The sequence below is a fragment of the Arvicanthis niloticus genome, chromosome 17 (assembly GCF_011762505.2).
Source record: "Arvicanthis niloticus isolate mArvNil1 chromosome 17, mArvNil1.pat.X, whole genome shotgun sequence".
Taxonomy (NCBI): Eukaryota; Metazoa; Chordata; class Mammalia; order Rodentia; family Muridae; genus Arvicanthis; species Arvicanthis niloticus.
In genome coordinates, this window is record NC_047674.1 from 21,638,656 (window position 1) to 21,665,274 (window position 26,619).

Genomic DNA, 26,619 nt, shown 5'->3' on the forward strand with positions numbered 1-26,619 from the left:
TGGAAGAAGGAAACAGAATAGTTGCCTCTCGCACTCTACAGTGTGTCACATGTTTCCCATCATACCAAGAGTACATGTGGTTTTAACATAACAGGACTTCTGGGACTCAGGTGTAGTGTGTGTTTGACAGTGGATTCCACTTTTCTGATTATGCCTGTCATCTTCGGTGCAATGATTTCTAGTGGGGCTTCAGGTCTCCCTACATGGAGTTCAAGTGCATATTCAGTCATTTTGTTGTGTTGTCTTAACTGCAATTAATAGCAATCCTTTCCCTTTTGTTGGACAAATAACCATCAAATACTTGTCAGTCAAAGGGCACGACTGTGCAATAAACAAGAGAGTCTCTGTGTCTGGGAAGTTTCACAGTCCTTAGGAGAAACTGACAAGAATCACTCTCCAGCCACTATTTCTGGGTGCTTGAGGGTGTCTTATGGGAAAGAGGATATGACAAAGGCCCTTGCTTCTCCCTGGGTGGCTAAGTTGGTGCCCTGGGCTGGCCTTGCATAGAAGCACGTGGGCGACAGACACAGGGTGCTGGATACACCCTTGAGTTTGAACCTGCTGGAGTTGGAGGGCAGCCAGCCCCAGCATGGAGGAAGAATCACATTAACACCCACAGCTTCTGTGACAAATTAGCACATGCTTGGTGGCTTGCAGCAACAGAAGTGTATGCTTCAACAAACACTGGAGACCAGATGTTGAAAGGCAAGGGGCTGGCGTTGCTGGGATCCAGCTGGGGAATCTGCTCCAACCTCTGTGGTTCCTCCCCTGGTCCCAGATGCATTACCTCAGATTCCTTCATATTGCTTACTCTCTGCGGTGTCGAATCTCATCCTCACATAAGGAGGCAGACATGGGAGGGCAGTTAGAACTGCCCCTGGGCAACCTACAATAACTAGACCCAGCATAAGATCCTAACAGCATCTCATCTCTTCTCATCTTATAATCACAGTGAGGATAGGAACAGTGGATACAAGAGTCTGGGGAAGATAGGGTGTTATTAGGAAAACCTGCTAACAGGCTACAACACTAGCCGGTGGGAAGTCACAGAGTCTTAACAAAGAGTGGATATGGAGCTGACTGGTTAGGCTCAGAAATATTCCTAAGGCAGGCTTGACTGCAGAGGAAGGCTCGTAGGAGCTGTGGTCCGGGCGAGTGTTCAGATTGGTGCTGTCCTCCACATGAAGGTGCAAATAGTGTGGACTGGCAAATATTTCAAGAACCACATTTGAGGGAATAGCACAAGTCCAGCTCTGTACTTGTATAGCTTGAGGTCCCCTGTATATGGAGAAGGTGTTGAGAAGGGGTGGTCTTGGCTGGGGAGGGGCTGAGGAAATTGTTTAACTGTGGATACAGTGGGATCCATAGAAATAAATAGTCTTCCTCATCAAGAGAAGCTAAGAAGGAGTCTCTTCAGAGGAATAGGAACTGTACAAGACACAGAGGAGAGAAAAACACATAGAGGCTAGGGTGAGGTGGAAGGGCAGGGAAGAAGGGGAAATCACAGGAGCAGAACCTTGACAGGTGTCTTAGGTCCACGCAGCACATAGATAATGTCAGGCTGTTCCCAGCACAAAGTGGGAGAACCATTCATTAGGGACTGGTGGAAGAGGTGACCTTGTTGTCCAAATGGCTAAGCTTTCTCCTTTGGTTCTCTGTGCAGAGTTTCCCCACTGTACCTGCATATTGCCTCTTGAGAGCATAGCTAAAATCCCTAGTGTTCCCCAAGGCAGACTGATCAGTGCACCCCCACACTCATTGTTAACAGGGGAGGTAATCTTAGGGTGCAAGAACATTCTTTGCTACTGCACTCCAAGATCCGTCTTTTCATTCTTTGCTTTTAAAACACTTCCTGATGTCCAGACTCCTCCCTCCCCCAACAATATGGGGCGGGGGGGGGTGGGGGTGGGGTGAGGGGATTCTGAAAGTTCTGTGTGCCCAGAGGACTCCGACTTGACATGCTGCTCAGGATGATGGAGTTTGTGAGATTAGAGTGACACCTAGTGGCATATTCTCTGAATTACATTTCAGCATTAAAAAGAAGAGAGAACAATAATAATATCAGAATAAATAGACACAGCAAAGGGAGAGGTGTTGTAGACACAATGTTTATCTGTACATTTTAGTTTCAGAAGTATTCATGAAGCATGAGCACACACTTAAAATTTGAATTGTGTGAGACAGTGGCCATAGTACTGGGAATGGGTCTCCGGTCCCAGATACATTCTAAAGAGCATTATCTTCAGCAGATAGTAAGGAATAAGCACAAACCATCAATGAGACGAAGGTAGTGAATTGCCTCGGCTGTTATTTTCAGGTAAGAGTGATGGTTTGAGGGAAGTGAGGTTGGTGAGGTCTGGAACGGAAAACGAGGTAGATTCCTTGAGATCAGCAGGTCTGAGTTCAGATCTCTGCTTCCCCAGTGTCTTAGTCAGGGTTTCTATTCCTGCACAAAACATCATGACCAAGAAGCAAGTTGGAAAGAAAAGGGTTTATTCAGCTTACACTTCCACATTGCTGTTCATCGCCAAAGGAAGTCAGGACTGGGACTCAAGCAGGTCAGGAAGCAGGAGATGATACAGAGGCCACGTTGGGATATTATATTACTTACTGGCTTGCTTCCCCTGGCTTGTTCAGCTTGCTCTTATAGAACCCGAGACTACCAGCCCAGGGATGGCACCACCCACAACGGGCCCTCCCACCTTTGATCACTAATTGAGAAAATGCCTTACAGCTGGATCTCATGGAGGCATTTCCTCAAGGGAGGCTCCCTTCTCTGTGATAACTCCAACTTCTGTCAACTTGAACACACAAAACCGGCCAATATACCCAAGTCCTGTCTGTGTGGCCTCAAGCACATTGCTTCATCTCTCTGAGGCTGAGAGTCCTCCTTAGAGGAGGAGGAGGCCTACAAGGGTGGCTTTCTGCTTCCTACTGCTGTGAAGAGCCCATGGGAAGAAAGCAGAACACCGGATTGAGCTTAGAGCAGATGAAGAGCCTAGAACATGTGGCTTGCTTATTAATGTCACTGCTATCAACCCATTTTCGATGGGAGGACTGGTAGGGTTTGAGTGACATGAAAAAAGGCTATTGTCATTTCTGGGATACAAGTGTGAAGGGTACATGAATACATGGGTCACAGGGACTGGTGGGTTGGAATGGTGGGGGGCACAATGTGCCATCAGAGGTAAGGCAATGACCCAAGGGAAGGGCAGGCTGGAGGGAGCTAACAGCTATGATGGAGAGAAAACTGGGGTCAAGGGAGTGAGGGAAACTGACATTTGGATAACCTGTGCTACAAATACATGTCCATGACTTGGGGCTTTGTAGTGGATGGCAAGGAGGTAGACACACGGCAGACACTGAGTTCAAAGAAAGACATGACAGATGTAGTCACGGGAGACAGAGACAGTAAGTCCAAATGCATCATGGGATGTGAAGTGTAGATCAGTCACCATCTGTAGGCACAGGGAAGGAGCTTGGGAGACAGGAGCCCTGCTCTGACATGGTGAGTGTGAATTAGAAGAAGATACCCCAGAGAGTGTCCAGAAGAGAGCTGGCATCCAGGCCTGGGACTAAATGATTTTGAGGCCCGTAGGAAGAGAATTCTGCAGTAAATTAGGTTAAATGTTGTTGCCCAGGGAAGCTTTATAATGAAACAGGGAGCTGGGGCAGATACTTTCATAAAATCAGACAAGGCAGAGATAGAGTACTTGCCTAGTATTCCTCAAACACTGCTCCCTCCCCAAGTGAGTGAAGAGTACAGATAATTCGCATATTACAACTGGGAGTGGTGACCTGTGACTGTAATCCCAGCACTGAAGCCAGGGGGCAGGCATGAGCAGAGGTAAGAGATGACACTCAGCTACATAGAGTTAGAGCTAGCCTGGGCTGCAGAGTGAGACCCTGTGGCCAAAAACTGCCAACGGTGGCTGCTGCTGAACAAAATGAGGAGGAGAAAAAGGAAGAGAAGGAGGAAGAAGAGGAGGAGGAAGAAGGAGAGGAGAAGGAAGGGGAGAAGGAAAACCAGAAATCTCACTGCAGACAACATAGGAAACAGTGAGACTCTACACTGTGCCAGCAAAGTAGTGGGAGGCACAGGGGTCTGGAGAGAGGCTGATCATCCAGGTAGGGAGTCAAGGTAGCAAGGGTGTGGGCTGAGTAAGTCGTGATCCTGAGGCAGTTTTCTCATCTGTCAGCGTGGAGGCAATGTTGCATAGTTTTCAGTGTTACTGGCTATATTTCATGAAGTAGTAATGGAGAGTGGTTGGTATATAATCAAGTCTAAGGTTCGCTTAAACCTTTTCTCCTTCTTGTGATAGTTTGATAGCCAATGGCATGGTCTTACAGTCTAAGGGTTAGTGAGAATGTTTTATTTATTACTTCATTCATTTGTTTTTTTATATTGATTAGACATTTTGTTGAGAAAAACCATTGAAAGGTCACAGGAGAAAACTGGACACACACACATACACATACACAGAGAGACACACACAGACACACACAGACACACACAGACACACACAGACACACACACACACACACACACACACACACACACACACACACTGCCCTAACTTACCAGGGCTCTCCATTCTGGCATTGGTTGACAGTCTCTCAAAGTTCCCATGGAAAGATCCCCTCACCGTGTGTGTGTGTGTGTGTGTGTGTGTGTGTGTGTGTGTGTGTAGAAGCCAGGAGTCAATCTCTGAAGCCTTTTCACCCGTTTTGAATAGGGTTTCTAACTGGCCTCTGCCTGTATCTACCTCCCCAACTCTGAGATTCCAAACCTGTGCCTTCCCACCTCAGTTTTAAAACATGGGCTCTGGAGCTTAACAGGTCCCCACACTTGCATGGTAAGGACTTCATAGGTTGAGACATCTTCTTAGCCCACATATGTGCTTGCAGTTGTCAGTTTGCAATTAACCACAGCTAAAAATCACAAGGGTGCTACGGTTTTTATCATCCCTCATGGGTTCTGGTCTCAGAGAAGCCAGATATGTGGCAGCCAAAAGGGCTAACTTGAAAGTTTGGTTTGTGTTCCTTAGAAAGGTATAATTTTGTATCTTTTGATTTCTTCTACCTTATAAAACAAATGTGATTTTCTTACTCCTAACTTAGTTAACCAGGGACAGAGTCTTTAAAAAAAAATGTCCTGAGCTCTGAGTGATGCTGTGTGCACTCTGATCTCCCTCCTTTGTCCAGCTGAGCCAGGAGCCTGTGCTGCTGTAAGGAAGCTGATAACTCATCAGATGACCCGGAGTCAGCTTGGCCCTGGAGTAGAGGGAAAGAGGTGACCTGGTGGTTTCACATGGCACACTCAACTTGCCCAGGGGTCAAACTGATTGTCCTTCGATTCTGCACCCGGTGACTTCACTGTCTTATAACGAAAGTCACAAACCACAGAGTGAGTTGTGTACACATAGTAGGAGTAATATAAACCACAGCTATTCAATCTGAGACTTAGCTGAAGGTCTCCATGTGGAACCGAGTTTAACTTTATCATGGTTGGTGAGTGAGGATTAGGGCTTAGAATCAGGTACATATAGAAAGAGATAGAGATTCAGATATATATATGTGTGTATACATATATATTTATATAAACTATATATGTGTGTGTATATATATATATAAAATCTTGTGATGATTGGTTTTCTAGTTTTGAAAAATAACTTTCCCGGACTGGTATTTTTCTCTTTTCACTCTGTCTATTCTATGATAGTCTTAGAGATAAGCAAGCCTAAGTATTTACTTACAAGGTTTCTTTCCCCTGACCCCATTTTTATGTGAACAGATTTAGTGAAAATAGAAATTCTTTCTGTGTTACCGTAGATAAATTATTTATTCTAATTGAGTGAACTGGCAGACCACCATTTCAAAGACTACCATTTGGGGGATTTTGGGGAGTAGCTTTTAGACACATTTAGTACAGTCACCCAAGGTTTAATATGCTTCTTTTAAAATTTTTATCACATAACAAAATAACTAATAATATTAAAAAGCACTAAAATGAAGTCATAAAGTTCACAGTCTTCAAAAGGGGACATTCCAAATTTTACATGAGGTTTCTTCTTACAAAGTTGCTGTTTAGAGAGGCTGGACTCTAGCAGGCTTGCAAGTCTGCTCGATGCTCAGCAGGTGGCGTGGTACTCTGGAGTTTACAGTTTCACGAAAGGGTCTCAGCACTTTACAGATGTCCTCAAGCCACTGTTCTGGGGACAGTGGTTTGGGGCTACAAGGAAGTATTTGCACCCATTTTCCTTGAGGTGAGGCAGGGTCCACCTTATTTTGTGAAACATTTTTTTTTTTTTTTTTGGTCCTCTGCAGTTATGGTCTGAATGTGTTTTGTCTCCCCCAAACTCATCAGGGTCTCAACCCCCAAAGTCCTGTGTTAGAGGTATTAAGAGTCATCAAGAAATGTATAATTGTCATAATGCTTAGAGGTGGGGCGGCCTCTGTGAAGTGACTAGATTAGGGGATTAGAGTGGAGTTCCATGAATCCCGTGGCTAATTAAGGATGGGGAGAAACAGACCTTCCTCCTCTCTTTCTCTCATCCCTGTGTGGTACAGCTTCCTGGGCTCTGGCCAGAGCCTGTACTATGACATTTATACTTTGCCTGTACTTCCACAACTATGAGTCCAAATAAAATTTTTTGTCCTTTTTTATCTTGTTTGTCTTGTGTTGTTTTGTTTTCTGGTGATACTGGAGATTAAATGTATGCCCTGTGTGTGCTTTACCACGGAGCCCAGCTTCTTTCTTTATAAATCACTCTGCTTCTCGGTTGTTTAGTTGTAGTAAGAAAAGGCTGACCAATACATCTTTCTTGCCATCATGAATTTGGACACTGTCTCCCAGGAGGTCTACATTCAATGAGTGTAGGGTTACCTGGAGGGCACTGGTAAGAGGTGGGTGGAACTCAGTGAGAAGTGTTTTTTGGCACCTTGGAAAGACATTTTATTCTCAAGGGCAAGGGCAGGAGGTCAGGGTGAGGTGGTGTTTCTATGGGAACTTTGAGAGCCTGTTACCCGAGGGCAGGGCAGGAAGGAGGGCCCTTGTCAGTGAGTAAAGACAGCATGCTCCAAGCTTTGAAAATAAACGCTTCCCAGAAATGGCCAGAAGTGGGTGTGCATGCGGGGGTCAGGGGAAGGGACTCTGGAGGAAGGTTTGCTTCCTCTCAGTAATGCAAAGAGCTATTTTCTGCCTCGCTGTTTGTTTTCAAAGTATTTTTACGGTTCTTTCTCTCATTGGGACCCATTCCCACAGCATACTAAATGGAATTCCATCAGTCTTACCACAGTGTCAAACATCTTCACTCCCCCAGTCCCTCCCACTTGTTTTTCCTCTGCAAATTCCCATTTGCTTACTGGATTTGGGATCACATGTTTGAAATGAAACGCATTAAAGAGATTTATGGCCAGTTAATTGGACGTCTCTTTCTTAGTTTCCCTTTTATATGAGAGTTCATCTTGCTGGGTTCTCCATGGCACATTGTTGTAAAGTACTGTATTCGAAGATCATTTTCGTGGAGCTGTTGTACAAATTGCTTGCAGGATGAAAAGATACTTCCAAACTTACTGTAATAGCAATTGTTTTCTGATTTTTCATATTTAGGGAAAAAAAGGTAACTTTTAAATGTATGTTAATTAATATCATTTAAAAGTTTAATATTAGCTATAAGATTAATTGACATAGGATAAAAAGGTCCTTTCAGGTTGTGATCTAGAATGTACATGCTATTCATTGCAAATTGATCTACCTTCCCCATGTTCCCAGAGTTTCACAGTTCTTCTTTATCACTGCTATTTGGTAACACACACACACACACACACACACACACACACACCAGAATTCTTAAAAGTTCCAAGCTTTTCTAATTCTCAACTAACTGTAGCCATTATGTCAAGGATGGAAAAGATGAAGAAAAAAGGAAAATACACAGAAAGAACAGTTTCCAATTGCACTGTCTGGGTTAGATGTTAAAGGTTGTCAGTAATGCTGTGGCATCGGTGACTTAATGGTGACACAGAAATGGCAATTTATCTTTATTACAAAGGTCACAGTTGCTGATTAAAAGATGCACCAGGAGGAGAATGCGACAAGGCCCTGGTTTGTATTTTCCTTTCCCTCATGCTTGCATACCCTTCTAGAAGCCTTCACTTGTAAACAGATAGCCAGCCATAGGCTTTGTCTTGTTTCTTGAGGATTAGGTGCATATGACAAACTGTTCTGTGACTTGTTTTTGTCATTTACACATTTTTCACAATAGTGCATATTAACAGTGGTTAACATTTATCACGACAGATGCTCTTTTAAACAGCTTAACAGGTTTTAATCCTTTTTGGCCCTAAGCTATTGACGAAGATACTGAGCATGAGAGAGGTTAGGGATGTAGTCCAGAAAGGTCAGAATGAAGCCCATTATTATGTATAATTAATATATGCTAATGAGATATTTTTAGAAGAAAAATAATATACTCAAGGACACACAGCTAGTGTGGCCTTGAGCTTTCAGAACGCTTTGCCTGGGTCTGTAATCACTGTCTTTCTCATGTTCCCTGTCAGCCAGAGTGCATCTTTGTTGCTCTCTCTGATGGTTGTTTGTAAATGCCGTCAGCATGGCACATTCTCCTCAGACCCTCCCTGAAGACTCCTGTTTGCTCAGGAGAGTTTAGCTGCCCACACCCTCATCTCTCTGTCAGCAGCTCAGCCTCAGAGTACACTTGCCCTGGTTCTCTCAGCCCAAGGCTGGGTGACTGAGCAGTGCCCTCCTGTCAGGGGCTCCTCTAGCTGTTGACCAAGGATGGATGACTTCCTTTTCTTTCTTCCTGGGCTGCTTTTCTTGCCTACATCACTCGCTTCTCTCTCTTTCTCCCTCTGCCACCTTCCCGGCTGCTTGCCTTCCATGTTTTCTCTGATATTTAGCTCAGGTGGGTGGGTCTAAATTGTGCTTCCCTTGTTAGAAGTCATGCAATGTGTTCACCCTGTCTCAGGCTCCTGGATTTTCATTACTCAGTTTTTCCTGTGATCCAAGTGATATCGTATTGAATTATCTTGTATTGCTGTGAGTGGCTCCTTCACCAGGACCCAGTTCAGTCCTTCACATCATCTCCCTCTGCTTGGCTGGGCCTGCCTAAGTCAGCATTACTGTGTAAGCAGGGTTCAAGTGTGGTAATGGTTGGGTCCCAGTTACATCTTCTTCCCACTGGCATGCTCTCCTGTGTGATTATGTAAGGTATTCAGGCATATGTGTTAGTCTGGTGGGAAGGCCTGGCTGTTGCTCTGCTTTTAGGGGAACATCTGGTTATTAGAAGCACCCCTCAATTGCCAGCACACAATACTTTCTTCATGGGATCACACAAGACAAGGTACCCAAAATGAATGAGGCTAACACCTTGATTTAGGGTATTTCAGAGTTTTATACATATAGGACTCTGCAAAAAATATTTTTCCCAGAATGCTGTACATCTCCAAGACCATCTTGCATTTGTTCTAGAAATCTAAGAGATACGATCTTAGCAGACCAGCTGCTGAAACTTATCAGTTTCTGTCCTCATAGCCAAGACATTTGATCATCTAATGCAGTTACAGGGCAGCAAGATGGCTCAGTGTTAAGTCATTTGCTATCAAGTCTGATGACCTGAGTTCTAGCCCTGGGACCTGCATGGTAGGAGGAAGAACTTACTCCAATTTCAATACACATCTCTGGGGCATGTATGTTGCACACACACACACTCACACGCACACACACACACACACTCACATACACACACGCACACGTTCATGTGCACACACAGGCACATACATGTTACAATAAAACAATTTTAAAATATTCACTTACTTATTTGTTTGTTTGTTTGTTTGTTTGTTTCTTGAGACAGGGTTTTACTATGTAGCCCTGGCTGTCCTGGAACTCACTCTGTAGACCAGGCTGGTCTCGAACTCACTGATATACACTTGCCTCTGCTTCCAAATTGCTGGGACTAAGGTATGAGCCACCACTGCCCAGCTAAGATGTTCATTTAAAAAAGATGCAGTAATGAGTAAGGTTGGGAGGAAGAGGCTCTAAAATATTTTTTCTTATGGATGTTAGAAATTTTGAAGAATCACAAAACCCCATAGCCCAGCTTTGAATGAATTTGAGGAGTGTTTTCAAATTCTAATAAGATATAACACATGCTGAACTATGTGGTGGTAGAACAAGCTAAACTCATTTGCCATCCCATGGACAGAAGGTTGAGACACAGTGTTATTTGGACAAGCTGATTCTATACTTCTGAGTCCATTCAAATAGCTTCTTTGTTGCCATAGGTTGAAAATTTTATAAAGAAATCAGTGATTGAGTTTCTGTAAATCAAAATTATATTTTGATAGCATTATCTTTTCTCAGTTCAAAATCACTAACTATACAGGGGTATTGGAGGAGGGCAGCTACAGGACATAAAAGCCATTGTCCCTTTCAAATATACCAGGCACTTTCTCCTTCATTCATGGCTGTGGTCCTCACATGGTAGCGGTAAGAGTTTAATATTTTTAATTCTATGATTCATGAGCCATCTCAAGACCTACAAATGCAATCAGCAGTGGGAAAATAACAGAGCTTTAACCCACCCATATCTGCAAACATATAAGGTCCCCTTATATACATGCACACACATATGCACGTATGCATAAATACATGCAAATATTCACACATGAATGCATGCACACATGCATACATACACACAAATACTTATGTGCACTTACACAATAATGGACATTTATCACAGACTTTGAATTCAGCTTGAAAAGACAATGCTATGTACACTACTTGTAATAGCCGTTGTTTGTGTTTCTATTAGGATTTGCTCAACTTTAATGTTCTGATTTTTCTATACTCACAGGGACATGCCTGTGTTAGCAAACACTATTTACAGCTTCTTTGTCTCTCCTTTCCATTTCAGGGTCACCCAGGACCACTGGGACCACAGGGACCAATAGGACCCTTGGGACCCCCGGGACCCATTGGGATTCCAGGAGAAAAAGGTCTGAGAGGTGACAGTGGCCTGCCTGGACTACCAGGAGAGAAAGGAGACAAGGTGAGTGAGTTGTTCAGCATCCTACCAACCTCCAGTGCTCAGGATGTGTTTGTTTGCTTGTTTAAAAGTCTGAGGATAATATTGGTATTTGAAGGAAAACTTTGGCCCCAGATAAGCAAGCTATAAATCTCTGCAGCTGCCTAAAGGAGTCAAAGAGAAAAAGGAAAAAACCCATGCAGGTTAGCTGGCCTGGAGTCCCACAGGCATGGATGTAAAGGTAAGATACATGACAGACAAGCAGCTACATGACAGGCAGGGGAAGTTTGGAAAAGATGAAGGAAACCTAAACTGTTGGGGAAGCCCGCCCAAAGTGTTAGAAACATGCTTAGAGAAGAGGAAGGTAGAAAGATGCTCTTCTGAATAATTTAAGGCAGGGTGCAGATTTATGAAGCTGCATGCCCCTAGCTTGGTAAGCTGCTTCACCATGGGTGGGGATTCTGGGAAGGAAAACTACGTTATCTCATTAAAGGACAAATTATTCCACCCATCTCTTTAGAACACTCAGGCTTACGAATAGTGCACAACTGCACATAGTCGAGAACTAAGACACAAGACTGTGGGAACCAGTCTTTTTCTCGGTCCCTCTCCCAAGAAGCAGGCCCTTCTAGAACATCCCTTTAATCTCTAAATGTGCCCAGGGAAGACTGCTGATGTTCATCTGCTTTTTTGAACAACCCAAACGAAGCATTATGTGGGCCAGGCCAAACCTTTCATTTCTCCATAAGTCAACCATATGTCTTAGAGATTATCCTGTGTTAATATCTTAATCCACATTTATGTCTTGAGAAAATACCATGGAATATGCCATTCCTTGTGTCAAACCATGGCCTGTTTCCTGTTGGTGAAAATATGAAATTATTTCATAACTCTGTATAAGCTAGGATGCAGCCCCGTCAGTTGTTACTGTTTGTATTAAGAAACTGTTGTCCTGGGAAGGATTTCTGAGTGCTGGTGTTTGCTTCTTAAACATTGGGTTCTTGGACAATCAATGAACTACATGTGATAGTTGACTGTTAAGGGCTTTTGATTTGGAATCACTGTTAACAGTTTCAAGTAAGTAGACTTGCCTTTCTAATAATTAGTTGTGTTTACATCTTTGTTTTATATTTTGGAATTAGGGTCCAACTGGTGTCCCTGGATTTCCAGGAGTAGATGGTGTACCTGTAAGTGTCCCCTCACTTTGCTCCATTGTTTTAAGAAAGGAAGAAATAGTCACTAGAAGCTTTAAAGTGAAACAGAGTGTGGTGGTGCACACACGCCATCGCCATCTGAGTACTTGGGAGGCTGAGACAAAGGGATTATGCATTTGAGACCATCCAGTGGTTTGCATAAGGAGAACCTGTCTTTAAAGGAAAAAAACAAAAACAAAAACAAATACCAACGTAAACGAAGTCCATGAAAAGCAGATGTTCAAAAAATATGTATGGTTAGTTCTTACTCTTACATTTTGTATAGTCATTAAAGAGTGCTTATTCTTCATTCTTGTGCAATAACTCTCACACCAAAACATTTTACATGAAGAGCAAAGTCTTCAAACAAATTAATGAAGAAGAAATCAAATCCAAAATAGACGCTAGATATACCTGTCTCGTCATGCACAGTGCTCTGGAATGAAATGTGTGCTCATAAGAGAACCCTCATTTTCTGGTGCGCCCCAGCTTTGCAAGTAACTTTTTGAGAGTCATACAGCGCAGAAGCCCAGGGAAAGAAGAAAGTGGGGTTTGAGGAACTTTAGAATGCAGCAGAAGTTTCCATAGCAGGAAAATAACTTAAGCTAAATTAACTTGCCCTGGACAGAGTGAACTTTAAAGTTGTAATTTTACCAGGTAACACTCTTAGGGCACCTCACAAAATGAAACAAGTAAACAAAGGGTCATGGTTTCTGTAGTTTGGGGTGCATGTTAGGGTTTTCTTGTAGAAATATGTCACTCACAGTTTTGTCTTCCCCAGGGTCACCCAGGGCCTCCTGGACCCAGAGGCAAACCTGGCGTGGACGGCTACAATGGCTCACGAGGTGATCCGGGATATCCAGGAGAAAGAGGAGCCCCTGGCCCAGGCGGCCCCCCTGTAAGACACCATTAGCACAGCCTAGCGTGATCCTAAGTGAAAAGACTTTATTTATTGCAGGAACCAGTTTGGTATACTCGCGAACTGGCTGGCATTGCTGCACCTTTGCTTGCAGCATGGTCAACTAAACTGAGCGCTTGGGACGGGGGTGGCGAAGTGGGCAGAACCAGAGCATGTAGGGGTGTCGTAGGCTATGGAAAGGGAAGACACTGAGTGGCATTAAGAAGGGATGTGAACTAACTGACTTCATTAAGTCATTTCTAGTTCCTGCATGAAGCCTGCATAGTTAAAGGAGGAGGCAGTTTACCAAAACTTATAACCCCACCACTCAGGGTGAATTTGTATTTAAAGATAGCTTCAGCAAGGGACGTCCCTTATTCTCACAGCCCACTTTTCCAGATCTCTCACTTGAGTAAAACTCAGGCATGATTTGGCCTGAGTCAAAATGTTCTGTATGAAATTCTCAAAGAACTATTATAAATTGAGAAATTTTTAAATAAAAAATAAAATTATTATTGATATTATCCACATAATATTTATATGCTTTATATATTTTTACATATGTTATTTATAAAATTTATAAAACAAAAGAATTTATAATAAATATATAATATATTTATATATTAAATAAATATATAATAATTATAAATATATTAGTTAATAAATAAATAAATAAATAAATAAATAGAAATACATACATACATACATACATACAATCTTTCCTTTAAGAAACAAGTTGACTTTCTATGTATGGCTGTCTTTCAGCTCTTCTCCTTTGCTATTTAAATATTTCTTCTTTAAAAAAATTATTTAATTTTATTTTTATTGGATATTTATTTATTTACAGTACAGATGTCATTCTCTTTCCCCATTTCCCCTCCCTAGAACCCCCATCCTATCCCCCCTATTCCTTTATGCTTTTATACCATTTTAATTACATGCATGTAATAAGGTCAGTTCTAGGTTGAGGGTCTAGCAATATAATAGATGCAAATAGTCAAGGAACAAGCAATACAATAAACACAAATAGTCAAAGAAAAAGCAAGGAATTAAACCCAGTTAGGTGAACATTCCCCATGATCACTGTTTGTAAAGGCTTATCAGGATGACCAAAGTATCTGAGCCTACTTCCCTATCCTAGCCCAAGGTCATTTTCATGGCTGAAGCCTACTTCTTTGTTCTACCCTAAAATTTAGATTCCTGTCTGAAATTACTTCTTCATTTTGGCCTAATATTTAGACTCCTGCTTGAGATTGCTTCTTTGTTGTAGCCTACAATTTAGACTCCTACCTGAAATTACTTCTCTGTTCTAGTCTAATGTCAGATTCCTGCCTGAAGCCTACTTCCTTGTCTTTGGTCAATGTCATATTCCTACCAAGCAGCCCCTTTCCTTGTCCTTGGCCTATGTCAGCTTCTTGCCAAACAGCCTCAAAGGCCCTCGACCTCTCCCCCTTTTTTATTTCATTAACAAGTCTGAGCCTGTCTTAGGTCACTCTGACAAGAATGCCTTCCTTACCTGTTATGGAATATGCATTATCAAAAGTAATGCACTTCTATTTTAGATTGGTAAGGCTCTGTGCAGAATCTTACCTGTCCTTGGCTTGCCAGCCTATTAATTTAATAACTCTGTCTGGGGGTCCATTTTCAGGTTTAAGCCATGTACTTTGGCTGCCAACATGTTGATGTTGTTAAAGATAAGCTTTAACATGATGGGCAGGAATAAAAGTATTCCCAGGACAAGAAGGGCTAGCCTGATCAAGCTATATATGCCATTCCTGAGGTTTGTCCAAAATGAAAATACTGAGCTCAGGCCATGGATAATTTTATCAGCATTATCTGCAGCATCAAAGGTCAACATAGCAGCATTTTTTAAATTCATAATCTCACTATGCAAAGTTAACATACCCAGAGAGGTGTTGGATTATGCCAAATATCCTACAGGTATCTTTAAACTTTTTTCTAATTATAATGACAATCATTGTGAATTTCAAAAGTAACACTACTCCAATGATATTTGTCATGACACTTGGGATGACTCCTAACTCTTGAACCCTGAACCTCCTCCAGATAATTTGAATGGGTTATAGAGCATCATTTGTTGTTCCAGATACCTATATAAATCCTTTTGTATACTCAATACATGAGTAACATTTTTTTTTTTGCTAGATGGTTAACAAAAATAGTTGTCTTAACTCCTTGTGTCAATGCTATTGCAGAAGCAGTGGTACTAGCAATTAATGGAATTAAAGCTGTTATACCAGCAATTATCAAGCCTGCTACCCTCTTGCTTCTGCTTAAAGCCTAACTCACTTCTTCTAGCACTTTCAAGCTTTTTTCAGCTAATCAAGGTTTTCTAATACTCAGGGCGGTGAGATGAAAGCTGGTTGATAGACTCCCATAACAGACATGCCAGGTTTCAACACACTAACATAATTGGAAATTATAAAGTCATGCAACTTACAATAAATGCTCTAGAAGAGACAAAACCAATTTTAGCTTGACAATTAAAAGAGCCTTAAAACCTGCACTAACCCTTGTTTGAAATCCAGATCCTGTCCCAACATTATCTCTTGCTATCCTAACATCATAGCAAGCTACAGCTAGCTTCCAAATATGTCTCTGACAAAGTCCAGATACAGTCTTCCAAAAATAGACTGTTATTTCCCATATTGGAATGATTTCTTGACTGGTACATGATTGAGTCCTTATAGCTGGGCACCTTTAAGAAGAATACAAGAGACATATTTTCTCTTTTTGATTCTCTATCCCACAAGGTCTAAAAACTTGAGGCAAGGCAGCTTGTCCCATCTGGGATATAGTCAAGCAAAGGTGGGTTAGGAACATATGTCCAATACAGCTCTCTAGTCACCCTTGTCAGGGCACTCAGCAAGCTCATAGGTCGGCATCATTCTTTGTCTCAGCAACAGTATGTCTCACCAATCTTTTTAAAGTTCCATGGGCCTCTTCCACAATACCTTGTCCTTGAGGATTATATGAAATCCCCGTAATAAATTGTTGACAAAAAGTCTTGACTGCTCAACTACAATTGCCAAACCCATTATCTGTTTTTTTAATTGGATATTTTATTTACCTTTCAATATTATCTCCTCTCCCATTCCTCCCCAAAACTCCTTATCCCACCCCCCTCCTATTTCTATGAGGGTGTGCTCCCACCATCCTCCCATTCCTGCCTCCCTGCTCTCAAACTTCCCAACACTAGGGAATCCAAACTTTCAGGCATCAAGGTCGTCTACCTCCACTGATGCCTGGCAAGGCCACCCTCAACTACCTATACAGGTGGAGCCATGAGTCCCTCCCTTTGTGCTCTCAGGCTGGAAGTTTTAGAATGGCTACTACAGCTTGTTTAGGTTTAGGACCATTTGCTTGAAAAGTTGTTTTCCAGCCTTTTACTTTAAGGTAGAGTCTCACTTTGTCACTGAGGTGGGTTTCCTGTATGCAGCAAAATGCTGGGTCTTGTTTATGTATCCAGCCCGTTAGCCTATGTCTTTTTATTGGGGAATTGAGTCCATTGATGTTAAGAGATATTAAGTAGAGGAGATTGTTGCTTCCTGTTATGTTTGTTATTAGCGGTGGCATTGTTTGTGTGGCTATCTTCTTTTGGATTTTTTGGAAGAGGATTACTTTCTTGCTCTTTCTAGGGTAGAATGTCCCTCCTTGTATTGAAGCTTTCCTGCTATTATCCTTTGTAGTGCTGGGTTTGTAAAAAGATACTGTGTAAATTTGGTTTTGTCGTGGAATATCTTGGTTTCTTCATCTATGATAATTAAGAGTTTTTGTTGGGGGCCGACTTTTAGCAGAAAGCGGCTATCAGCTTTGCAGCCATCTTGAGCCGTATACCCTGACATGTGACTTGGATTACAATAGCCTACAACAGCTGAGCACACTCCGATAATCTTGGTTTAGATACCTTGAGATTAAAGGTGTGTGAGATTAAAGGTGTGTAATTTAGAAGTGTAGAGATCAGATTTAGAGACAAGACCTAAGGGCATGATTAAAGGTATAACTTAGAGGCATGGCTTAGAAGTAAGACATATAAAAGGCAGAGCCAGAACAGATCAGAATCAGACACATCAGACATTAGGTAGAAGACACTTGGCTCTAGAGAGAATCAGACACAGCAGACAGAGGAGACACTTTTAGGAGACACTTCAGAGAGTACAACTTGGAGTACAACTTGGAGTAGTTATTAGACATTAGGCACTTGGCACTTGGAAGAAGAAACTTGGAACTTGGAGGCACTAGGAACTAGGCACTAGGAACTCAAGACTTAGGACTTAGATTGAAGATTAAACGGGATTGAATTACACTCTGTCTGGTCTGCATTCTTTGAGTCCATCCTCACTCTTGCTCTTGCTGAACCCTGACCTGCGGACCGGAGCGGCAGCTTGGGCCGGGATACAGTGGCCGCCCAAACATGGGTCAGCCTGGTCCTCAACATTTTGCTCGGGCCGCGACATTTTTTGGCCACCCCAACGTGGGGCTAGTGTGGACCCCAACAAGTTTTGCTGGTTATAGTATCCTGGGCTGGCATTTGTGTTCTCTTAGGGTCTGTATGGCATCTGTCCAGGATCTTCTCGCTTTTATAGTATCTGGTGAGAAGTCTGGTGTAATTCTGATAGGTCTGCCTTTATATGTTACTTGGCCTTTTTCCCTTGCTGCATTTAATATTCTTTCTTTGTTTTGTGCATTTGGTGTTTTGATTATTATGTGATGGGAGGTATTTCTTTTCTGATCTAGTCTATTTGGTGTTCTATAGTCTTCTTGTATGTTTATGAGCATCTTGTTCTTTAGGTTAGGGAAGCTTTCTTCTATAATTTTGTTGAAGATATTTATTGGCCCTTTAAGTTGGGAATCTTCACTCTCTTCTATATCTATTATCCTTAGATTTGGTCTTCTCATTGTGTCCTGGATTTCCTAAATGTTTTGTGTTAAGAACTTTTTGCATTTTGTGTTTTCTTTGAGAGTTGTGTCAATATTTTCTATGGTATCTTCTGCACCTGAGATTCTCTCTTCTATCTCTTGTATTCTGTTGGTGATGCTTGTGTCTGTGACTCCTGATTTCTTTCCTCGGTTTTCTATCTTGAAGGTAGTCTCCCTTTGTGATTTCTTTATTGTTTCTACTTCCATTTTTATGTCCTAGATGGTTTTGTTCAATTCCTTCAACTGTTTGGTTGTGTTCTCTTGTAATTCTTTAAGGGATTCTTTAAGGGCTGTTTACCCGTGTTCTCCTCAATTTCTTTGAGAGTGTTATTTATGTCCTTCTTAAAGTCCTCTATCATCATCATTAGAAGTGATTTTAAATCTGAATCTTGCTTTCTTAGTGATATGGGGAATTTAGGACTTTCTAGTGTGGGAGAACTAGGTTCTAATGATGCCAAGTACCCTGGGTTGCTGATGCTTATGTTCTTGTGCTTGCCTTTCACCATCTGGATCTCCTTAGTGCTACCTGCCCTGTCTCTGACTGGAGCCTGTCTCTCCTATTATCTTGGTTGTATCAGAACTGTGTGGAGTGGGTGTTGCTGCTGAGGTTAGAGCTGAGGTCCAAGATCTGCTCAGTGCTCGGGTACAGACCAGACCAGTGCTCCTGGCCAGGAGTGAATTCCTGGGTTACAGTGGGTCCCAGTTACTCCCTGTTTGGGGCAGGTGTTGCTGTCTCCTTACCTAAGATACTGCCCAGGTTAGAGCTTCTGGGAGCCACACTTCCTCTGTGTTTTGTGAGATTGGGTGCAGAGCTGCTGCCCGGAATCTGCTCAGTGCTCGGGCACAGACCGGAAGGCTAAATATTTCTTCTTAAAATCTCCCAAGAGGTTTCTTATTGCCACTATCAGAGATGTGCATTTTCTCATTAGTCATCTTCCCTGTGCTCTGGACCAAAGGAGAACTGATCTGAACTTAGAACTCAGAACAAATTCCAAGCTGGCTCTGTTCTTTACATCACATATAAATCATCATTGGTGTTAAGGTTCTCAGTCAAGCACACCCTTCTCCAAGTTCCAGTGCAGTGAGATGAATGCACACAGAGGAAGCTCCTCCTTCTTCTACTGAATGAGGCTGAGGCATTTTGGAGGTCAGGGGCTCTCAGTGAAGTAGCAGGCAGTGTTGACCACAGGGTTGGATTGTTCCGTTGTTAAGCAGCATTCCTTCTTTTGTTGATTCTGATCACTGTGCCTGTAAAGTGAGACTGTCCTGAGTGCTAAGGCTACCCAGAGCAACTCAGTTATGACTGTCTTGTGACCTTTTAAATGTCTCGTTAATCTGTTAAAAACTTGCTGCCACTTATAAATGTATGAAGTAAAAGAAATAGAACAAATATTTATGTAATACTTTGTGACTTTTAACATTGAGAATCAAAGCGTTGAGTTGTATAGTTAAAAAAATTTTTTTTCTCCAGACTATTTTGAATGGCATTTTCTGTTTCCCTATCATGTAATATATAATACCAAATTAACCTTTTTCCATGCTATGAAAAATGCCATGCTCTTTCAATTTTGGGTCAGTTTTAATTATTGAGAAATGTCTCCATCACAGTCTGTGTCCCCTTGCTTGAGTCTACCTGCCCTAGGTGCTGCGGTGGCCATGATTTCTCTAACTCCACTTATGCTCTACCTGAGTTTCACTGGCAAGGCTGTTAATGTCTCTCTTGTGTTTCTTTCCATTTCATCTTCGGAGACTAATTCCCTCTCTCAAAAAGCCATTTTTGTAGCTGGGCAGTGGTGATGCACGCCTTTAATCCCAGCACTTGGGAGGCAGAAGCAGGCGGATTTCTGAGTTCGAGGCCAGCCTGGTCTACAGAGTGAGTTCCAGGACAGCCAGGGCTACACAGAGAAACCCTGTCTCGAAAAACCAAAAAAAAAAAAAAAAAAAGCCATTTTTGTAAAACTGTCACTTGGGTTTATATCTGAGAGAAAAGGAAGCAACATATCAATGTGTTTTGGTGTGCTGTACTCTGTGTGTGTGTATACACATGTCTGAATAAAAGATATTCCGTCACACTCCTGCAGACAAAGTCCCACCCATGTTCCTATAGACAACCTGAGTGAAACTCACTGGGTTACAAAAAAAAATAATAATAATAAATAAGCAAAGGGACACTAACTATGTGGGAAGAGGGAGCTCGGCAGAAGTGGGAGGGAGACAAGAGAAACTGGGTGACTATGAATGAGATACGATATGTATATTATGAAAATGTCAGAACAAAAACCTTTATTACACATAACTAATATATGCTTATAATTCAATGGACCAAGAAGTGCAGTGATCAATCATGGCGGGCTTATGCTGTGCTCCGTCACAGTAAGCTTCGAAACACATGATATCTAATTCATCACTGATCATGACCAGTCTGTTTATTCATGTAGTGATTTGTGAATCAAGGAGCTAGCAGTGAAGGATTTATTTATGTATTTATTTATTTATGTATTTAAATCTGGGGATCAAACCCAGGCTCTCTGTCTCCAAGTTTCCGCTCTAACCTTTGTCAGCTATGCCGTCCACTTCCACTTACCTCATTAACTGATCTAAGTCAGTGTGGAACTGAGATCCACACAGACTGGACATGTAGGAAGCCACAGCTGCCTGAGAAAGCAAAGCTGATTAGTCAAGGAAACAGTTGATATGACTTACCAGGAAGCCACGGAGCGTCTTCCCCCTGGAAACCAAGTCAAGCGTTTTTATGAGTGGGATCAACTTGAGAAATTTACGCTCCTTCACTGAGCTTGCTAATATGAATAAAGCAGAAATTCTGGGTTAATGCAAGCAATTTAATATAAGATGGTAACTGGGATTTTAAGTTGTTCTATAGGAAAATTATAATGGAATTCATTGAGCTATTTCATTGACCGTCTAAAACTGCTCTAAACAGTGGGGACATAGTAGCACATGCCTTTAATCCCAGCATGTGGGAGGGAGGCTGAGGCAGGCTGGTCTCTGTGAGCTCCAGAGCAGCCTAAGCTAAACAGCCAATTCCTTGTCAGCCACTGCTACATAATGACACCATGTCTCAAAAACCAGCCAGTTAGTCAAGCAACCAACCAAACAAAACGGGAGCAGTTTCACAAAAGGGCAGCTGCTGTAAAGTTTGAAATTTGGTCCTAGAAAAGTCATACAAGCTCTTCTTTGATAAAATACCGAAATGGGTCAAGTAATTAAATTGCAAAATTACTTACTTTTAAGAATAATTCTACTATGTAAAGATAGAGGAATTCCTGCCTTCTAGTCCAGATAGTAGGATTCAAACATAACTGGTTCTTTGGCACTGGCTGGACTACAGACTTCTGACATTTGGACTGTGATAAATATTTTGTTGCTGAATATAACTAGTGTTTCTTACTTTGTTTGCATTTTTTTTACTTTGTTTACTCTAAATGCTAAATCAACAACATGACAGAAAGCATTATTTGAAATACATTGAAATAAAAGCTTAAATTTTGCTAATAAAAAAAGAATAATGCTTTGCATTATAGTATGAGGAAAATGTAGTCTTTCTGTCTCATAATAGTAAGTGACCATTAGTGAGTGGTCTGCCTAACTGAATGGCTGAGCAGAGGTGTAGGAGGACCTTGGACCTCTGGCCAGTAGCAATTAGGGAGACCATAAGTCCATCCCAGTGAAATGGCTACAGTGCTTTTTACTGGTGACTAATATTTCACATAGAAGAGAAAACATTGAAGTGGCAGTCTATCTTTTTCCTAAGTGAATGTCTCCTTTTCAGGGTCAGCCTGGGGAAGATGGTGAAAAAGGGAGATCGGTGTTCATTTCAGGTGGCTTTAAAGGTATTCAGGTGAGTGTTATGGCCATTGTGGGTTTAACAAAGCCATTTTCCCAGTGGGAAACACACAGGCAGGGATTTCTTACAAAGTATTATTGGATGCACTGATTTTTTTTTATTTTATTTTGTCATTAACCTCACACAACAAGATGGCTCTGTTCCTCTTGTAGGAAGGCATGGGCCTTATTCTCTATGGCTGTAGATTGCCTTGTGTCTTATACATTTGGAATTATAAGAACACATCATTATTGTTATTTGGACCAGGTAGTCAGTTGCTATGGACTGACCTGAGAATAGTAAGACTGAGTACCGTGAGGAGGCTTTGGTTGAACAGCAAGGTGAGACTAATACCACAGGAATGTCAATACCAAAAAGTGATAAAATCTTAAATTGTATCTTAAGTGTAACTCGTGTTTAGAAAGAGCCTGCATCTAAGAGCATACACACACTCTGATCCTCATGCAAAGCAATCAAACATAAAGCTGAGTGTTAGATCTGGACTCCCTAGCGGGGGTGGGGGGTGGGGGGGAGGGCTCCCCTTGTGATCTCTTCCTGTCACTTGAGAGGTAGATCTCAGCCTTCCTAATGCTGCAACCCTTTAATACAGTTTCTCATGTTGGGGTGACCTCCAACCATAAAGTTGCTACTTCACAACTGGAATTTTGCTACTCTTATGAATCGTAACGTAAATATCTGATATGTGGGAGAGCTGATATGTGACCTTCCTAAAGGGGTTGGGACCTACAGGTTCAGAACTATCGTTCTAGAGCAAGGTCTGGTGAGTTCACTAGATCAGAGATAGGTGTATTGTGAGGAAACAGGAATTTTGGTCAAGATGCTAAGGTAAGATGAGCAGAAGTACAACCCACATCTTTCTTCTATGTTGTTCTGACTCCACCAGTCTTGTTCTAGTCTCCATTAGATAGACAGGGAATAAGGAAAGAGATCCACCACAGAGCCCTTGCACGGTTGTTTCTCAATAGTGACAAAGTGCATATGCTGCCTGCCTGGGCTAGTACAGATCTGTCATGCTGCACTTCTCTCTCTTGGAGTTATCTGTGTCCTAGAAAAATGTCCTCCTCTTGTATAACAGTATAATGATGTCATTGCAGGGAGACCGTGGGGATCCAGGACCACCCGGCTTACCAGTAAGTCTTCCGGGAAGACCATGGGTGTCCATCTTCTCTTCAAATAGCTCTTCAGATTTTAAGTTCAGCAGGAACAGCTACAAAATGTGTGGGACCCACATAGTATAGAATAAAAATGTGATCGCTTGTCAAAAAATAAGGATTTTGTATTACTGGGAGTAGGGTGTTGAGTCTGTGTGCGGTGGTGCTCCAGTTCACCCACCAGGAAGCAGCTGCTGAACCCAGCAAGCTGCCTCTTCCACCACACCCACACACACATTGTCTGGTAATAATCATTTAGCATTGCTAGTCATTTGCAGACCTGTGGGAAATTAACTTTTAGAAATATATATATATGTATTTATCCTCCTACATAAATATAGCAAATGAAATTTTGTACCATTTCTGTAGAATTTTTACCTGCCAAATTAATAACTGTTTAGTGCTATTTTACCCCCACTTTCATCTCCCTGGAGTTTGGATTTCAATGGTCATATTTAGCCTTTCTAGTTTATCAGTGTTTACAAGATTGAACATGAAAACAATTTTGCTTCCCAGTGATTAACCTGCGATTCTGCTTTGTGGCTCCCAGCGACTCATAGAGTTACTCTCCCAGGCCAGTTCCCTAACTGTGCAGAAGCTCGATTCCATGTAATAAATGAGATGCTTTTGATGTCACTGTTGAAATAAATGCCTCTTCATCCCCCTGAAGAGGGCAGAGCTTCATACTCATAAGTCATCAGATGTGAGCTGTAGAGCAGGGGGCTGCTCTCTCCAGCTTTCCAGGATTTCCCAGCCACCCCTATGATGCTGGCTTACATGAGACAGAAAATTGCTTAAGTCTGAATAATCTTGATCTTGAGCTGGGGATAGCATTTTATTCACTTTGGTCCTCTAATCCACATTTCAAGCATATTTTTAAAAGTACAGACACATTAGTGTTTAAATATGGGGCAGGAGAGATGGCTCAATGCTTAAGAGGACTTACTGCTCTTGTAGAGGTCCTGGTCTTTGGTCCCAGTACCCACATGGAGGGTCATAACTGTCTGTGAATCTAAGTCTAGGGAATTCAATGCTCTTTTCTGGCCTCTGTATGTACATGGTACACAGATATATGTGCAGGCAATTGGCTACAGACATGAACTAAACATGTCTCTAAATATGCATATTACACAAGACGAATATGAACAGACATCTTGATATGCATAAAGCTGTGTTGAAATTGGGAAGAGCTAATGAAGTTCTCTTGTTTGGTTTTTATTATTACAAGATTTGTTTGTGAGGTGTTTATTGTTCTCTTGACCTGAAAGGAGCCCTGCAACAGAGTGGGTCACCCTTCCTGGCCTGGTGCTCCTAACTGCTGAGGATACTCTCACTGACCATATGTGTGTGTGTGGGGAGGGACTGCTGTTTCTCAGGCTTTCTATCTACTTGGGCTTACATGCCATCCTTTCTGTTAGCAGTAACTGTGGTTTTCATAGTAAACGTGCTGATCTTTCTCTCTTTCTTTCCCTCTCTAGGGATCTAGGGGTGCACAAGGACCAACCGGGCCCATGGGGCATGCAGGTGCACCAGGGCTAACAGTAAGTATAGCTGCTGACCCTCCCCCTCTGTAGCTAACAGTGCAGCAAAAACTGCATTCTTGCGTCAGGCTGATGAACCACCTGTTACGGTTTGTATATGCTAGGCTCAGGAAATGGCACTATTAGAAGGGTGGCCCTGTTGGAATAGGTGTGGCCTTGTTGGAGTAGGTGTGTCACTGTGGGAATGGGCCTTAAGACTCTCATCCAAGCTGCCTGGAAGTTAATCTGCCACTAGCAGCCTTCAGATGAAGATATAGAACTCTTAGCTCTGCCTGCACCATGTCTGCCTAGATGTTGCCATTCTCCCACCTTGATAATGGACTGAACCTCTGAACCTGTAAGCCAGCCCCAATTAAATGTCCTTTGTAAGACTTGCCTTGGTCATGGTGTCTGTTCACAGCAGTAAAACACTAAGACACCACCTTTATTGGCAGGAAACTGTCTTGATAGACAGGTTCCCCAGAAGAAGCCACTGTCCACACAGAAAGATAGTTCATCAATGTTTAAAAGTGTACTGTGTGTCCTTATCATTTTTAATGACACATAATTGTGCACACAGAGCCAAAGCAATAGCTTTCCACATGAGCCTGAGGACTTGAGTTCTATCCCAGAACTCATATAAAAGACCCAAGCATGGAAGTACATGCCTCTAATCTCAGTCCTGGGGAAATGGACATGGGTGGAACTCTGGGGCTTCCTGACCAGCTAGCCTAGCCTAATTAGTGAACCCCAGATTTCAGAGGGAGATACTGTCTCTAAAACAAGAAATGACATCTGAGATGGATCCTGGATTCTACATGTATCATACACACATACACATACACCTACACCATGTGTGCCCACATGTACTTGAACGTATATACAATTGTATGTATTCATGAGGTACACCATGATATTTGGACACATGTGTTTAATGTGCAATGACCAAAGCAGGATAGTTAGTACATCCATTGCCTGTAACACCCATCGTTTCTTTGTATTGGAAGCATTGATCATTCTTGCTAGCCATTTTGAAATGTGAATTGTTGACTGTCACCTCCCTTGCCATAGACCACTAGCAGTCAATTCTTTTGACTAACTGTATCTGCGGTCTCATTAGCTAGCTCTTCTTTCACCTCCATCTTCCTATTCAGCCTTTTTCAGGCTCTGGTAACCGTGATTTTTCTCATTACTCACATGAGATCAAATGTTTATTTTCCTTATAAGAAAGAGCAGAGGCATGCCTTACAGTCAAAAGTGTTTCCTAATGGAAACTTGGGTGGCCAAGGGAGATGTTCTGATGACTATGATTATAGTTGATTTTTTTTTTTCATTGATTTAGGGCCCTATAGGTCATCCTGGGAGCCCTGGGTTGAAGGTAAGTTCTGAATGCAATACATCACGAGTGCCTGCCCTCCGGTGAGATAACTGATCATTGACACCTGTCTCAGGCACAGAGTTTCCCATTTAAATAAACCTTCATGAGTTGAATGGCTAGAAGTCTTAATTGCTTGTAGTTGCCCTTTTAAAACTAAGAAGCAAATGGATTTATTTTCTTTTCCTTTCAGGGAACTCCTGCCATGGGACTGAAAGGGCAAAGGGGAGAGCCGGTAAGGGATCCTTGTGCGGAAGAGGGGATGCCAGGATGTGTGCTTTCTCTAGTAAAAATGGCTGTTGTGATCATTTGTGTTCATTGTGCAGACACCGTCCAACTTCCCAGCTCATACCTTCTGTTTGCTGAATTATCTTACCCTTAGCTGTAAAATCACAGTTCTGACAAAGCTTAATACCACGGCTAGGAAAGTAGCTTCATGGGTGGTGCGCTCTAGAAAAGTGATTTAAGGTGGCGGCTTATCTAGACTTCCCCTGAATGTCCAACAGGAGGTAGGCTGTCCTTTCATGACACTGTTGAAACAGCTTTTGAGCATCTACTCCATGGCAGGGTTAGGGTTAACATTAGCAAGATTGACCTGCTCCCTGCTGACATGGAGTTCCATGGC

At 42.2% G+C, this 26,619-nt stretch overlaps 1 protein-coding gene across 2 annotated transcripts in view; it reads left to right on the top strand.

The window, feature by feature from the left end:
• Col4a4 (collagen type IV alpha 4 chain) overlaps positions 1–26,619 on the top strand; it is a 124,412-nt gene that overhangs the window by 26,512 nt on the left and 71,281 nt on the right. For both annotated transcript variants that reach the window (XR_013104625.1, XM_076914916.1), the window contains exons 5-12: positions 10,941–11,075; positions 12,194–12,238; positions 13,026–13,142; positions 21,874–21,942; positions 23,043–23,078; positions 24,578–24,640; positions 25,962–25,997; positions 26,188–26,229. Coding sequence is in view for 1 of the 2 variants with exons in the window: in XM_076914916.1 (XP_076771031.1) it covers positions 10,941–11,075; positions 12,194–12,238; positions 13,026–13,142; positions 21,874–21,942; positions 23,043–23,078; positions 24,578–24,640; positions 25,962–25,997; positions 26,188–26,229 (543 nt within the window). In the remaining variant the exon portion in view is untranslated. The remainder of the gene's footprint in view (positions 1–10,940; positions 11,076–12,193; positions 12,239–13,025; positions 13,143–21,873; positions 21,943–23,042; positions 23,079–24,577; positions 24,641–25,961; positions 25,998–26,187; positions 26,230–26,619) is intronic.